General features: G+C 43.9%; 1 protein-coding gene across 2 annotated transcripts in view; it reads left to right on the top strand.

The window, feature by feature from the left end:
* The window catches only part of ZNF462 (zinc finger protein 462), a 309667-nt gene that overhangs the window by 210895 nt on the left and 81323 nt on the right, over positions 1-17449 (top strand). For both annotated transcript variants that reach the window (XM_029604891.1, XM_029604894.1), the window contains one exon: positions 15926-16193. In XM_029604891.1, coding sequence (XP_029460751.1) covers positions 15926-16193 — 268 coding nt within the window. The remainder of the gene's footprint in view (positions 1-15925; positions 16194-17449) is intronic.

Below are 17449 nucleotides of genomic sequence, written 5' to 3' on the forward strand. Positions count from 1 at the left end.
TTTCCTTAAAGAATTTCATCTCGGCCACAATCAAAAATGGTTTCTTCAAGCTACATACGCTAAAAAGAATTAAACCTCTCTTACATGCTCAGGACCTCCGGACAGTGTTACAAGCCACAATACTGCCGAAACTAGACTACTGTAACGCATTACTTCTAGGTCTCCCGAAAAAACACAATTCAACCATTACAGATGCTGCAAAACGCTGCTGCTCGCTTACTTACCAATACTCGCCAACACGAACACATCATCCCAGCTCTCATGTTCCTACATTGGCTTCCCGTAGCTTACAGGATTACTTTTAAAGTACTCTCACTCATCCATAAATCTATACACAACCAAGAGATGCAATGGTTTTCTGATCAGTTTATATTCCACACATCTAATAGACCAATTAGAAATATCCACCAAGCTAAACTAGCCTCTCATCCACTCAAACACATCAAACACGTGTCCACAAGAGACCGTTCTTTCTCCATAGCTGGTATCAACATCTGGAACAATATGCCCTTGGACTTGCGTCTCGAATCCTGCCATAAAACTTTCAAACAAAACCTCAAAACCTGGTTGTTTGAACAAGCTTTCACTCAATGATCATTGACTAATCTGAAATGCAGTTTCCTGTTTAATTTTTTCACCAGCTACATGTTAATCTTCTCTCCCCTTGTTGTTTCAATCTGCTAATTTCTCTGTTCTCCATTTACTCCTTCTCTCCCTATGTACAATATCTGTGACTTGACATTAACCTGACTTTGGATTAGGCCTTTAACAAGTTAATGGCATATATTCTCTCCTACTTCGTTGTTGAAATAGAATATGCATTGGTTATTATAGTTAAAGGAGTTATAGTATGTACTCCTGAAACCTGTTATTTATGTAAAGCCTGTGGCTGTTATTTGTTTACTTACTGTATATCTTGTTGTATGTAAAGCCTGTTGCTAATTTATTGTTTACTGTAAACCGAGGTGATGTATAACTATACGTACCGCGGTATATAAGAATCTCTAAATAAATAAATAAATAAATACAGACTGGTGAGTGCCAGGAAAAATCGTAGAAACTATTCTAAATAACAAAATCGTATAACAAATAGATAAACATGGTTTGATGGGACACAGCCAGCAAGGATTTACCCAGGGGAAGTCGTGCCTAACAAATCTGCTTCACTTTTTTGAAGGTGTTAATAAACATGTGGCTAAAGGTGAACCGGTAGATGTGGTGTATTTGGATTTTCAGAAGGCATTTGACAAAGTCCCCCATGAGACACTCCTAAGAAAATTAAAAAGGCATGGGATAAGAAGTAATGTCCTTTTGTGGATTGCAGTCAGGCTAAAAGATTGGAAACAGAGTAGGATTAAATAGTTTTCTCATTGGAGAAAGGTAAACAGTGGAATGCCTCAGGGAACTGTACTTGGACCAGTGCTTTTTATTATATTTATAAATGAACTGCAAAGGCAAACAGCAAGTAAGGTGATCAGATTTGCAGATGACACAGGATTATTTAGAGCTGTTAAATTACAAGAGGATCATGATAAATTACAGGAAGACCTTGCAAGACTGGAAGACTGAGTATCCAAATTGCAGATGAAATTTGATGTGGACAAGTGCAAAGTAATGCAAATAGGGAAAAGTAACCCACATTATAGTTACACGATGTTAGGGCTCCATATTAGAAGTTACCACCCAAGAAAAAGATCTGAGCACCATAGTGAACAATACATTGAAATCATCAGCTCATTGTGCTGCAGATGTCAAAAAAGCAAATAGAATATCTTAGTACTTCTGTATCGCTCCATGGTGAAATCGCACCTTGAGGACTATATGTAGTTCTGGTCACTGCATCTCAAAAAAAGAAAAGGTTCCGAAAGGGGCAACCAAAATGATAAAGGAGATGGAACGGCTTCCCGATGAAAGGCTAAAGAACTTAGGGCTGTTCAGCTTGGAGAAAAGCTGGCTGAGGGAGGGATATGATAGAGGTCTTTAAGATCATGAGAGGACTAAAATGTGCAGGCTATCATTTATTATTAAGGGATGGAAGAGCCCATGGCTAAAATCACTGGCTCAAGGGGAGAGCCTGCTTGCATAAATTATTAGTCCACAGGGAGAGGGCAAAACTGTATTAATGATTAGCCAGTAGGGAGGACCCATCAGGAAACTGCAGTAGGTACTCAAACCTCAGAACACCTATAGTAGTCTTTGGCCAGACCAGCCTTGCAAAGGTACAATGGTTATGACGATCATGCCATTAATATGGGGACTGGCTCTTTAATAAACACTATTAAAACACTGTGCCTTCTACGGTATGAGGTAACCAGCAGTGCTTGAACACCAGTTGTCGTATGTTACCTTTTCTTTGAGAAGACATTTTTGTGGTGTGAACAATGTGTAGGAAGTCCCCAAAATGTGTGTGTGAGTGTCTTTTTGGTTTTCAAGAGAAGTGTGGGAAGATGTGTTATGCCTCAAGGGTCTGTGGGTAAACTTTACAATGTTGTCCTGTATATGACCTGATTATTTAAAAGCAATTATGCCTGCTGGAAGCTAAGCCCTTTCCTTAGTGAGCACGCCAAAAGGTTAACTCCTGGTCTGAGGCAGGCTTTAAATTTTAGGCCTTGATGATCACTTACTAAATAGCATGAAAAGGAGCGCGTACCATACTATTTACCATGTATGAGTTAAAGCCTCATTCGCTTGTGATGCTCCTTCATTAGCATAGAAATGCTAACTTTAGCAAGCTCCCACTAATGTCTTTTCAGATAATTTTTACCTGCCTTATTACACATTGAAATTCAATGTTCAGAAGTGCAAAGTGATGAACATAGGGAAAAATAATCCCTACAAGTACACAATGCTGGGTTCTGTTTGGGAGTCACCACCCAGGAAATGGACCTTGGAGTTCTTGTGGACAGTACCTTGAAATCCCTTGCTCAGTGTATGGCAATGGTCAAAAAAGGCAAATAAAATGTTAGGAATGATCTAAAAAGGAATGGAGAATCAAACAGAAAATAGAGGTCCATATTCAGTAGAGTGGTTAGTGGACCAGTTATCCGGCTAATCCCCGTATCCACGCGTCCCTCTTCAGTCTCTATTTTTCTGCGGAGCTATCGCATCGCAGTTGCTGAGCTTGTGTAAAATTTCTAACAGTAACCTTTGGAAAACTTTCACCGAATTTTTTTTTTCTTGTGTTTTATCGTGTGGTTTTTCCGATCGCGGATCCCTTTCAGTTCCATCTCGCTTCCAGTCAGGATTTTCGTTGGTTCAGTAAGTTTTCTTTCGATCCTTCCCCCAAGGCGGCGGTGCTTTGGTGCCCACCTTCGCTGTCGCTTTTTGCCCCGTCAGTTCATCTCGTCATGGCTTCGGGTTTTCATGAGTGCCCAAGGACCATGTCCATCACAGACCTGCACAACATTCAGGAGTGCCGCATGTGCGACCAAATGACCCTAAAGGACATTGCACTCACCTTGGCAAGATGGAGACGCTCTTTGGGAGAAGGATGTTCAAGCCGTCGACTTTTGCATCGGTGGCATCGATGCCGAAGGACCACGGAGACAACACCGATGGACATCAGCGGGGCCATCCACTCAGTCAATGCCATCGGTGGATAGGGGTGCCAGGGACCGGTCGAGGACATCAGGTTGACCTCAGCACTGGGAAAAGACCGGGCCGAGCACCAAGAGAAGCCAAGGAAACATTGGCACCAGTCACCCTTGATGCAGGATTCCAGGCTCGGGTTGGCACCATTTCTTGCTGTGATGCCCCCGAAGCAACCCTGCGGCGAGTAGTACCTATCCTCCATTGATGCCGGGGGTCCAAGCCGGTCTCCACCAATCCACCTTGAGTTTCTAAGAAAGATCTGGCCACCTCTCCTACCTCCCAGTCTGTTTACGCGTCGGCAACTTTCAAAGAGGAGTTGGAGTGCAGAGTCCAGCTGGCGGTCAACCGGGGGCTGTGTGGCATTGAGCCAGTGGCACCAACTGTATCTGTGCCCTGGCTCTCCCTGCTGGAATCGCTGCTGGAGCATCTCAGTGTGCTCATCAGTGTGTTACCAACCCAACTGGTGCCAGTTCCCTGGGTGCCATCGATGCCCAGCAATCACCTAGGGCCCCATCCCCTGTGGGTTTTGGTGAGGATGAGGCCATTATGACCCCTGGGAGGATGACTCTGCGGAATCCTCCTCAGAGGACTCGGAAGGTCTTCCCGCAGAACCTTCTCCTCCAGAGGAGCAAAGTGGGTCTCCCCCTGAGGATCTGACCTTTGCAAGTTTTGTGCGGGTGATGGTGAAAGCCATCCCATTTCAGTTAATGACAGAGAAGGACGCCCGGCACAAAATTCTGGAGATCTTACAGTTTGTGGAGGCTCCTAAAGAGATCATGGCGGTCCTGGTGCACAAGTTCTTTAAGGCATTGCTGTTAAGGATTTGGGAGCACTACCCCACGGATCCTCCTGTTAACAGGAAGGCAGACGGGGTTTACCTCGTCCAACAGGCTACCGGATTCGACAAAGGTTTTATACCCCTTTATATGTACCCCCTTCCCCTGTCCTTAAACCCTACCTTTCCCTATAGCAACCCTGCTAGACTCTATATAGTTGCCTTTCTGAACGTATAATTTGTAATGTCATATATAGTGTCTTCTGTATGTACTAGTTAAAGATAATGTATATTATTGTATATAATACCTTTTGGAGTGTATAATTTATATATAGTGTATAAGGTTATCCACAGTGTATAAGGTTATACACAGTCCCTTTTTGAGTGTATAATTTGCAATGTTACATATTATGTTCTTCTGTTGTTTTCCATCAGGTACTGTTCCTTTTCTCCTGTTCCTGTTTTTCCCTCTCTTCTCTCGCCCCTTCTCTCTTCCTATCTGCTCCCCTCCCTCCACCCTGGTTTTTTGTATTTTCCTCCTTCACTTATATTGTAAACTGGCATGATGTACCCACGAATATCGATATATAAAAGCTAATAAATAAATAAAATAAATAAATAAGCGCCAGCTGGCACACCAATCTGTGATAGTCGAGTCCCCTCTCAAGAAGGCCAAGCGTTCTCTGACCCATGCCTCGGCACCCCTGGAGAGAGAGCACAGAGCACTGGATGTCCTTGGGAGGCTATGCTCCCAAGGCTATGCTCATTGCCCGCATTGCCTCCTACCAGCTCTACATGAGCCAATACTCTCACAACCTCTGGAAGCAGGTGCAGGACGCGGCTGAGTGGCTACCTCAGCAGCAGCAAGACACCTTCCTGTTGCTGGCGTCGAGTCCTGGAGTTGGGAAAAACACAATGTTTTTGAGATGGCAGCAAGAGTCTCTGTAGCGGGAATCGACGCCTGCAGAATGGCATGGCTGCGGGCCTTGGATCTCCGACCGGAGGTACAGGAAAGACTCGCTGACCTGCCGTGCGCACTGGAAAATCTCTTCGGAGATAGGATGAGGGACGCATTGGCTCAACTCTCCAACAACTCTCTGCTAGTACTTAAGACCCGCCTCCTCAGCCAGGAGGTCGGTGAGGTACGGCCAAAGGAAGTCTTTCTACCACCAGAGAAAGTACTATCTTCCGGGCCCTCACTCTCATGGCCGTCCCAGGCAGCAGCGGGCTCCCAAGCCTCAGCTGGCGCCCAGCCAAATCCTGGGTCAGGGTTTTGACTGGATCGTAGGGAGCATCAGGTAGCCGCCCGTACCCGAGACACTGGACCTCCTGGTCAGGGGCAGGCTACAGTTCTTTGCAAGTCGATGGCTCGGTATAACCTCAGACCAGTGGGTTCTGTCCATCGTTTGCCAAGAGTAATGATTGAACTTATTGGGTGTCCCGCCAATTCTCCTCCTTGCCCTTTTTATGGGCCAGTAGTGCATCAGGAAGTACTTCTTCGAGAGCTCTCTGCCCTCTCAACGGCCAGAGTGGTCAAACCTGCCCCACCAAGACAAAGAGGACTGGGATTCTACTCCCAGTACTTCCTGATTCTTAAGAGAACAGGGGGACTCCGTCCCATCCTAGACCTGAGGACCTTGAACAAGTTTCTAAGATAGGAAAAGTTCAAGATGGTTTCCCTGGGTACCCCAATTCCCCTCCTGCAAAAGGGAACTGGCTATGCTCCCTTGATTTAAAGGACACGTACACTCACACGTACACAGGAAGTATCTCAAATTTGTGGTGGGAAAACAGCACTTCCAGTACAGAGTGTTGCCATTCGGGCTAGCGTTGGCCCCATGTGTCTTTACCAAATGTCTGGCTGTGGTGGGGGCACACCTCTGCAGACTGGGTATGCATGTTTTTGCTTATCTGGACAGGAGCGCCTCTCGGGCAAGGGCAGATTGGTCCTTGCGCTTGACCATCCAGGTGCTAGGGTCACTAGGGTTCGTCATCAATTGCCCGAAGTCTCACCTCAGCCGGTCACCCCAACTGGAGTTTATAGGAGCCCTGCTAGACATGGCTCAGGTGACAGCCTTCCTGGCATCCATAGCGGAGGTGATTCAACAGAGCTAGCAGGTGTCAGTCCGACCAGAACAGAGAATGGCATAGTGGACAAACTGAGTCGCACCTTCAGACACCATGAATGGTCACTCTACCAGGAGGTAGCAAACCGGATCTTTCAACTTTGGGAAAACCCGGGTGTACACTTGTTCGCATCCCCCTGCAACAGGAAGGTGACTCAGATCTGCTCCCTGTACAGGTTGGACAGAAAACCAGCCTCGGACACCTTTGCCTGTCATTGGAGCAAGGGTCTTCTGTACATGTATCCTCCACTCCCTCTGGTCACGAAAACTCTCCTGAAGCTCCAATAGGACCCAGGGACCATGATCCTCATAGCCCCCCATTGGCCAAGACAGATCTGGTTTCCACTCCCATGGGAGTTGTCCTTCCAGGAACTAATCAGTCTGGGGACTTCCCCAGATCTCATCACTCAGGATCAGGGCAGGCTGTGGCATCCCAATCTCTAGGCCCTGTCACTCACAGCCTGGATGTTGAGAAGCTGATCCTGCAGCCACTGGATCTCTCTGAAGATGTGTCTTGGGTCCTGGTAGCTTCTCAAAAGCCTTCCACTAGAAAGTCCTACGGACTAAAAAAATGGAGGAGGTTTTCTGTGTGGTGTGAGCAAAAAGCCCTAGATTCTTTCTCCTGCTCCACACAAAACTGCTTTACTTCCTTCTGCACCTATTGGACACTGGCTTAAAAACCAACTCCATTAGGGTTCACCTGAGTGCTATTGGAGCATACCACCAAGGTATAGATGGTACACTCGTCTTTGTACAGCCCATAGTTTGCTTCATGCGGGGCCTGCTTCAGTTGAAGCCTCCCCTAAGATCTCTCGCTGTGTCTTGGGACCTCAGCGTGGTGTTCGTTCAGCTGATGAAAGCTGTTTCTGAAGGTAATATTTTTGGTGGCAGTCACTTCAGCGCGCAGGGTCAGGCCTTAGTGACTTATCTAAGTTATACCAAGTTTTATCATGACAGGGTGGTCTTGCGTATGTATCATAAGTTCCTGCCCAAGGTGGTGATGGATTTCCATCTTAACCAGTCAATCATCCTGCCAACATTCTTTCTCAGGCACCATTCACACCAAGGTGAACGAGTACTACACAGTTTGGATTGCAGGAGAGCCTTAACCATTTATCTGGAGCGGATAGAAGCTCATAGACAGTCCACCCAACTTTTCATTTCTTTTGATAGGAATAGGTTGGGAGTTGATATTGCCAAACAGACACTATACATTTGGCTAGCATCTCCTTCTGTTATGCCTTGGTGGGACTGCATCTTAGGGGTCATGTCAAGGATCATTCTATCAGAGCCATGGCAATGTCAGTGGCCCACTTGCAAGCAGTTCCCATGGAGGAGATCTGCAAGGCTGTGACATGGCATTCTCTCCACACATTCGTATCACACTACTGTTTGGATAGGATTGGCCGACATGACAGTAGGTTTGGCCAGTCTTGTCTTCTGGAACCTGTTTGAGGTATAGAACCCAACTCTCCCTACCTAGGGCCCGTTATTTGGGTTCATGCTGTCTTCCCCTCTATTACCAACAGAACTGTGGTTGTTATGCCTGTTAGCATGTGGTTGGTGCTTGTTGGCCCCTTTTTTGTGTTAGGGAGCAGCCTGTAGCTAGGAATTCACCCATGTGTGAGGACTGCCATCCTGCTTGTCCTAAGAGAAAGCAGAGTTGCTTACCTGTAACAGGTGTTCTAGGACAGCAGGATGTTAGTCCTCACGAAAACCTTGCGCCACCCGCTGAGTTGGGTTTCTCCTATGTTTATTTTTTCATAATTCTATGTTACAAGACTGAAGAGGGACCCCGCATGGATAGTGGCATACTGGGCATGCTCTGTGTGCCAGTCAAAGTTTCTAGAAACTGACATAAATTTTTCGTGCCGGGCTCCATCTGATGTCATCCATGAGTGAGGACTAACATCCTGCTGTCCTAGGAGAACACCTTTACAGGTAAGCAACTCTGCTATCCAGCCAAGTGTGGCCAGATAACTTGCTATTTAACCAGATAATTTTTAAATGATATCCAACAAAGTAGCACTGTCTCAAGAACGAAAAAGCTATAAAATATAGGCGCCTCCAGGCAATCCATCCCTCTCCCCACAATATCTTCAGAAAGCTCTGTCAGGTCCCCAAAACATTTTTTTGGAGCCGAGACTCACTGTCCTGTTGTTGGGGTTTTGGTTTTTTTTTTGTTTTTGTTTTTTTGGTTGTATTTTTTAACCATGCTTACTATTTTCACCAGCAGCCTGCCCCCGTCCCAGCCTCCCGCAAAGAAGAGAAATGACGTGGATCACCCCTTCCCCCGACTCTCCCCATCCCCCAATACTTTCTTTATGCTTGCCGGGAGCATTTCACCCTCTGCCCCACTCCTGGCACCTCCAGTGCTGTTCTCAGACAGACAGTGTTGGAAGTGTAAACTTACATTAATCTTATGGTTCCAGTGCAGGCTTTAGACGTAAGAGAAGGGGAGCTAGAGGCTATACAGAAAGCATAAACTAACTTAGCTTACTAACTTCCCATTAGTAATTACATGGGTAATTTTGCATAATTAAAACTCATTTGCCTTTAAAAAAAAAAAAAAAAAAAAAAGTACCCAAGCAAAAAGCAGACAAAAACTTGTGCAGGTACTAGTAATTACCTCCCCTGATAGAATCCCATCATGAGAATGCCTCCAAAGCAACACAAGAACCTGTGTTTCTGAGATATGTGGGGATTTTTATCTGGGCAAAGGATGGGCAATAATCAAAAAGCCCATTTGCACTCAGTTTTTGGCCTTCTAACATACAATTTAAATTTAGAGCATAATTAGGATAGTGCAGTGATTTAAGTGTTGGCAAGTGTTTTAGACTTCTTGGCTTCGGTTGAGGTGACATCACTGCAGGAAAATGCTCACTGCATTTCCTTCACCCAATTCCAGATGTTGGTGACCTCAGGAGAGCAACTCTTCATTCAGGAATGAATGAACCACATGCATATTGTAAGGAAGCTAATGTATTATGCAGTTTGGTGCCAGGAGCCAGTCTAAAACCAGTGTAAAGAGGACCTTTTGGTGTTCTCTGCGATATACTGTATTTTTTAAACATAGGATTTAATCAGTTGTATTCCATGCAGCTGATGAACATCTTTCTGTCAGAAATGTTTCTAAGTCATAAATATGGGTGAATTGAACCCCGAGCTCCAAAGTTTTTTTTGGTTTTTTTAAAGTGCAACCTTTCTGGGGATTGAATTTCCACTTGCTAGTGCAGAGGATAGTGGTTGCTGGTGCTTTTGTTCATGGTTAGAGCATACTGCTATTTCGCCTATTGGCTAAAATTGATATTTGCCTGCCACCTGACCTTATCAGGACACAATACCAAGACTAAACCAGGAGGATTAAATTGCTTGTTTTTTTTTGTTTTTTAAAAGCAGAACATGCTGCTCCATACCCTGAGGCATTTCACAGGCTATAAACAGAGCTTGCTGCATAATTTTTCCCTACATTTTAAGAAGCATATTTTTTCTTGTGGTAGGAAAAATAAATAGATTTTATTTATTTTGAAGGTAGAGATTTTTATTTACCCATAATGGATTTTAATTGTAGAGCTGTTTCAGACACTGCAGTGTAAATCGTTTACTCCGTGGTAAGGGAAAATTTACGGCCTAATGATCGTTGTACCACGTAGGTCAATCTTAAATTATTATCTGAACTGAAACTTCCTTAGGCTGAGGTTCTGGACAACAAGATACCTGACTTCAAGATGATGAGTAATAGAGTTGAGGAGGTCCTTGGAATTTAGGAGCTGACTGGTATGGGGGAAATTTGATCAGCAGTGAAAGGAAGCAATGAGAAGGCAACAAATACCTTTTAAGGCAGGTTAACAAAGGGAAAAGGAGAAAGAGACCAACATGGTTATCTAAGGACGTAGCAGTTCTGGTAAAAGCAACTCAATTAGCATTCAAAAAAAATACAAAAAACACAGGCAGAAAAGGACCTGGAGAATTATTAAAAAAAAAAAACAAAAAACTAAAGACAGGCAGGGAGGACAATTAGACAAACAAAGAGCCTAAAGGAGGAGAAAAATGCGCAATTGATGAAAAGAAGAGCTCAAATGTTTTTTAGCTATAATGGAGGTCAGTATTGAGTAAGCTTGAGAACTTTAAAGTTGACTGGATATTCAACGGAACTTAGACAGGTAAGTATTCTGCTGAATATACCTGGCTGAAGTTACCCGGGTGACTGTAGGACAATGATCTTTTTCAACCAGACTTACCCAACTAAGTTTTATCTGACAGGCGCAGAATGTTGGCACTAGCCAGATAAAGTTTTGCCATGCACCTGAAATGACCCCTGCCCTGCCTTGTTTATCTGACTACATTTTAGCTGGGTAATAAATGACCTGGCTAACATTTTCCAGTGAGAGGCACGGAAATTCAAAGCTTTGAATATCAACATCATGAGGGGACAGACAAATATTCAAAAGGGGAATAGGAAAGATAAAGAGGAGAAACAGAGATCTGCAGACAGGGCAGCAAAAGGCAGAAAGTTTTTTTGTTTAGTATTTACAGAAGAAAGGAAAGGTGACTTCTCAGAAGATAAGCAGGATGGCAGTTTTTGCATATGGTTGACATCATCAGATGGAGCCCAGCATGGAAATTTGACTTCTAAGTTTCTAGAAAGTTTGAGCCTGCCCAACTGGGTATATGCAGCATGCAATCCTACCACGTGTCCACCTGCAATCTCCTCTCTTCCGTGGAACTGACAGGCTGCAGATTTTTGTCTCCTACTGTTGGGGAACATTTGCTTCCCACGAGTGCAGGACTCCTGTCTCGTGGGGTGCCATAATCTTCTCTCTCCCCTTTAGTCTTCTGTAGGTAGGTTTTTGAGTGTTTTTCCTTATTTTTCTCTGGCCATGTGGTGCACCAGAAGCAGTATACTGAGGTGACATCAGTCGGGGGTTTTCTTGTCATCGAATCATTTGATTTTGCTGTGTTAATTTTTCATTCAATGCTCCAGAAGAAGAGGAAATCCAGCGGCTTTGACAAGTGACCCCTGTATGAAAGGTTAATGTCTATCACAGATATTTATGGTAGATGAGCTCTTTTCCCGGGGGCCAACCATGACATCTGGGATTGTCCCCATTGTGTGACTATGAACCCTAGATGGTATCATTCCTGACTTGAGCTCACAGCATATCACTTTGGGAATCATAGATCTGGCCTATCAATATCAGCATTGAAGACATTGACATCGAGGCACCCGGGAGATGCATCAACTGCTGATGGTGCATCAACATGGGGAAGGCATTGAGCCCCTCTGTTTCGAACACCAGACAGGACCAAGAGGAAAGGCCATCGTTTGTTTCCTCCCATATGAAGAGAGTGACTGGTTTAGCGTCTTCAGTTCCAGCATCACGGAGGCCCGGTGATATGCAGTGGATGAAGCCCAAGAAGCATTAGTATTGGTCTCCATCCATGTGTGATGCTGGGTGCAGGGACGTTCTGGCAGCAGCTTTGAATCCTGCAAAGCGTTACCATAGAGATGAGAGCTCATCCTCCATGCATTCCTGGGAATTGTTATAGTCTTTGCATGTCCAAGTGTCAAGCCCACCTCCTTTTGGAGTTGCTTTTTCCCTTCATTTCTTTCTTTCTTTTTTTTTTAACTATTTAATCAGCTTTAAATTAACATGTCAGAGAAATCTTGCCAAAGTGAAATATTCCCTAAGAAATAAAGAAAACAATGAAATACATTCATATGCAAAATCAATGGAAACATCAGACCACAACTGAGGTGGGTATTATCAAGAAAAACAAAATATACAAATATGTGCTCAAGGGATATATCATATCAATTAAAGCTGGCAGATCTAAACTATCATAAATCTTAACTAACAACTTATGGCACTTCTCTGTGTAATAAGAAACCTTCCAGCTGACTAGTCATAAAAAAAATTTTCTTTTGCCATTCCACCTAACCTGACATTTAGAGCAAATGTAGTGCTCAGAGCTAAAACTCTCTGTCACATCGCAAGAAACAATCTGTATCTTTGTTGGGTGGGTCTGGCATCATCAGGAAAAACAGATATTTTTCTATCTAAAAAAAATAACTAGACTTAGCACCAAAATACATTTTTAATGTCCACTCTTTGTCAGGCTCTAGAACATAAACTAGTAACAAGATAGCACGGTTCTTCACTTCTAGCTGAGAGTTTTGGAGAAGAGCAGTCAAATTCACATTGTCTGCTGAGTTCCCAGAAAAAAATCATTGCTCCTAGCAGCTTCTTCAATTTTGGTTTTGTCTGGAAAATAAAAAGCCTTCGAGATAGGTGGAAAAGATTCTGCAGAAATTGTATTTACAGATAAAACCTTTTCAGCGTTTGAAAGGGAGCTATTAAGTCCTCTTTTGGAAAATTAAGAAAGATGAATCTCCTAGAATGACCTTCTAAATTGTCAAATTGATGACAAGATCATTCCTTGTCTCTAATCAATGACACTTGACACTGCTGCATTTCTTTATGTTGAGTATTCATTAAATTAATTTTCTTATCATGAACCTTCAAGTTGTGTTCATGGGTCACAAGTTCTTTCTGGAGAGTGGAGAGTCTCATATTTAAATAACACAGTATCAGTTTTTCTGGAAAGAGAACTCCCCTTTCCCATGATAGCGGACCACAGCAAATCTATAGTGATCACTGCTGACTTTATTACATTAAAATCAATATTTATAACCAAAGACACTGGGGTAGAGGTGACAATACCATCAGAATTACCTTGACCAACCTGACCCAGACCCCAGGCTCTCTCCATCAGGAATGGGAGCAAAAACCTCTTCATATAACATGCTTCCATTCTCAGCCTGGGGTATTAACTAACATAAAAGCGGCAATCTTCAAAATCATTTATGCATATAAAAGGCCAGTTTGTGTGCATTAATGGCTGTACTTCAATGAATAAATGAACATTAGAAAGACAAGGACTGGAAACTGTCCAACAAAAAAGGGATCTAGGAGTAATCATCTTGACTGACCTCAAAGTAGCCAGTCCATGTGATCAGGGGACTGGGAAAGCTTAACAGCGTGTGTGACTGCATAAGTATAGAATCATTGGTAGTAGGACAGAGGAGGTGATATTGTCTTTCAATAGGTCCCTTGTAAGACCTCACCTTGAATATTGTATTCATTTCCAGGAGGTCGTGCCTTTATAAGGTCATTGAGAGAATAGAGGCCGCTCAGCGAAGGGCTTCTATAATGCCTGTAAAACTACTCCTACAAAGGAAGGCTTTGGACAATCGAGACAATCTCGCTGGAGGGAAAATGGATAGGGAGAACATGATAGAAACTTTAAAATATTTGATAGGCTTTAATAAAGTATGAGAAGATGAAATTCAAGGACAAGGAGTCATGAGGTGACGTCGTAGAGAGGGAGGGGCATGGAGGAAAAATGAGAATTAATGAAAAGGTGGTTGATGCCTGGAATGGCCTACTGGTGGCGGAAGTGACAACTAAACTGTGACAGAATTTTAAAATACTTGAGACAGACACAGAGAGCATGGTGGTGAGAGGTAATAGAAGAAATGAGAGAGAGAGAGAAAGAGACATACCTGGAACAGTTATGGAGGATGCTGAGGGAGAAAGGTTGAGAGGGTGGGAAAGATGGGTGTAAGTTTGGTAATGTGTGCTCATCTACCCAAGGAGGTAGAGTGCCAGAGGAAGAATTTTTTAAATCTGGGCAGACTGGATGTACCATTTGTTCTCTCTCTTGCTATTAAAAAGAATACTGAAACACTGTGCTTGCAACTTTATTGAATTGTTCAGACGGTCAAACATCGTATCCAGGGACACTTTTTTTTTTTTAAGGGGGAGGGGTGGCAGAACTTGTTTGGAGGACGGAGGAGTATCTAAAAATGTTCAAGTAAAGCCACTTTGGAGCGCACAGATTTTGTTTTATTTTTGCTTTCCAGCAGGTTTATATCACGGATAATTTTAGAAGTGTGTTGTATGCCACCCCTCTGTTTTTAGTAGCCCTGCTAAATGAAGGTTGTAGGAAGTGGCCCAGGTCGTTAAGGAACTCAAGAGAATCCATAGTGGTCTGGGGAAGAGTTGGAGCCAATCTTAACATTTGTCATACGTTAGCCCTGCTGGTGCACAGCATTCAGCCATAGGTGATGCGCCAACACGTATTCCTAGATCGATTCTCTTGCTAGTACTCTGGGATTCCTGCATGCCTTGCCTCTGGAAAACAATTAAATGTCGATTAAATGAGCTTGTGCGCTTGAGTAGTTTCCATCCTTTTACTTGAAAGGCTGAAGTAAAGAGCCCTTTTGTCTGCTCTTCAGGGAGGATGCATTGAAATTCAGCTGTGCTGTATTCATCTGCGGTGCCATTATCTGTGTCATTACTGGGCAGCTGTGGGCTGTGCACTGTAGGACAATGTGGTTGCGTTCCTCAGTATGACATTCAGAATGGCAGGTTAGGGTCGGCTCCGGATCTTTTCTGGTGGTTTTGGATTGCAGTTCATGCATTAAGAATCTCCCTTTCTTCAAATGTAGAGTTGGCAAGAATTACAAAAAAAAAAAAAAAAAAGCTCACTTATTGCTGAAACACCATGACATTTTCATAGGCTCAGTATTCTTTGTTCCCTGCCCCATCCAAGAGCTTCATGTGAAATATGCATCTCTGGGATGGGGCAAAGAAATTCTGCTCTTTTACCTTGAGGTTCACTGGAATGGGATGTGGGATTAAAGCTGCGTTTTTAATGTGTCGCTAAAATTTTTAGAAAATAGGTCTCGGGAGGACACTGTGCTTCGTTCTCAGCTTTGTACTCAGAATTTAAATCTCTGGACCAAACAGTGACAAAGCCAAGAAAAGCTGTATGGTTACATTTTATACAAGGCCTGGTATGGCAACCGTCTGCCTTACAGCTGAAGTTCTCTTTTTAATGCAGATGTTGTGGAAATGCTTTGAATTAACTGCTTCCTTTGTGCATATAGTTGTACAAACTTAGATTGTAAGCCCTCTAGGGATAGGGAAATACCTACAGTACCTGAATGTAATCCGCTTTGAAGCGCTGAAAAAAGTGTGAAAAGCGGAATGAAATAAATAAATAAATAAATATTTGGGAAGTGGGTAGAGGGCATTGGTCATAAATCAGATCAGTTTGGGAGATATAAATCTCTTATGGCATATAGACATATCTAGTGTCTATAGGTAAGTTGTGGCCCCCGAACTGAAGTGTCTCCAAATAAAGACTGGTTCATATCATTCCTTTACAAAGTTCACAGGTAAAGTCTTCGATCTTTATTTGGAGACACTTCAGCTCGGGGGCCACAACTTACCTATAGACACTAGATGTGTCTGGTTTTGAACGTCCATAGTGCTCGGTACCACTGCAGCAGACACATACCATCAGCCTTGGACCTTCAGAGGGGGTAGCTGAGGTGATTCTCTTTCTGTTCTCCCTCCCTCAGACTCTTCATATTCAGAGCCTCCAGATGTGCAGCAGCAGCTGAACCACTACCAGTCTGCCGCCTTGGCGAGGAACAACAGCAACTCCAGCCCTGTACCTCTCTCTGTGGCCCCCGCCTGCACTGAGCAGAAAAGCGAAGCCGTCCTGAACTGTGAATTTTGCGAGTTCTCCTCTGGTTACATCCAGAGCATTAGGCGCCACTACCGGGACAAACATGGAGGGAAGAAGCTCTTTAAGTGCAAAGACTGCTCGTTTTATACCTGCTTTAAGTAAGTAGCAAGTGATGGTAAGACGTGCTTAGCCTCCCTGATGCTGAACAATGGTCGGGTGCAGATGTGCCCTTTGTGTCCTGATGGTATTTTGAATTTAATGAATACTGTTGGGAGGCCGCTGGCTAACTACCAGTGCTGGGCCTGGATGCAGCAGCAAAAGGGCTGTCCAAAATATTATATCTGGTTACCTAAATTCCTCCAACCTCCAGTGACTATTTATTTTTGCCCTGTAGGGATTATTGCACTAATGATTAGTCAAGTAAACTGAGCCAGAGGTGAATATCACCAGTAGGGGGAAGTAACTGCCATTGCCACTCAATAACAAAATGTGTATGGTGGGCCTGGAGGTGTAGGGGAAGAGTGGCAAGGGGATCCTACTGCTCCACAATGGAAACAAATCCTGTTTGCATGTTGCTGCCAAAGCAGCCATCAGTATACAATGTCTCTCAGCTCTGCCGGCTGTGACTAAAACCTAGAGGTATCCGCTTTCAGCCTTAGATTTGTGTTTTTACAGAGTGTTGGGATCCTGTTACTTTTTGTTTCTGCTTGGGGTGGTTGTTTCCTGAACTCTGCCCATCTAGATTACTTTTTTACATGAGTGCTGCGTATGGTTATTTGTTTATTTGTTTGACATTTTGTTCTAAAGTTGCAGCACTGTGTAATTCAGGGAAGGGCAAAGCAGGAGGAGTTCTCAAAAGAATAATGAAGGTATCTGGGAGGTATTTTTTTCTTGTGTTTTGGGTTGTCCGTTGCTTTTCTGTCATGAGCGGGCTTAAAATTTTATTAAGTGCAGCTGAATTTGAACAATCCTTACTGAAAGGTTTTTTCAATAACTGAAAATTATTTTTTTTTTTGGGGGGGGGAGGAAGGGTTCACGAGGCATTAGCATTTGTTGTTAGTTTCGCTGGGCCTTTAGTAGGCCCACCAGTTTTCCCCAGCGCAACTGAAACTGGCCTCTAAGGGAGCGCAGCACCAGGTCTTCATTAGCACCTACATGGAGAAGGTCCTTCATTTTCTAACTTCTCCTTCCAGCATGATCAGCAGTCTTTGGCCACAGACCTCAGGCCCCTCTGGAGCCCTTTTGGCATACATACTAATTCGTGCAATGGCTGGGACTCCTTCCTCCCAGGTGATGCATCCCCAACCCCAGCTGGCCCAAAGAGCAAAAGCTGGGCTCAGGAGTTGAAACCCAGATCATTTGCTTGACAGTACACAGCACTACCATTGAACTATCAGGTTGACCTGGCACTTCA

This window comes from Rhinatrema bivittatum, chromosome 1 (genome assembly GCF_901001135.1).
Source record: "Rhinatrema bivittatum chromosome 1, aRhiBiv1.1, whole genome shotgun sequence".
Classification (NCBI taxonomy): Eukaryota; Metazoa; Chordata; class Amphibia; order Gymnophiona; family Rhinatrematidae; genus Rhinatrema; species Rhinatrema bivittatum.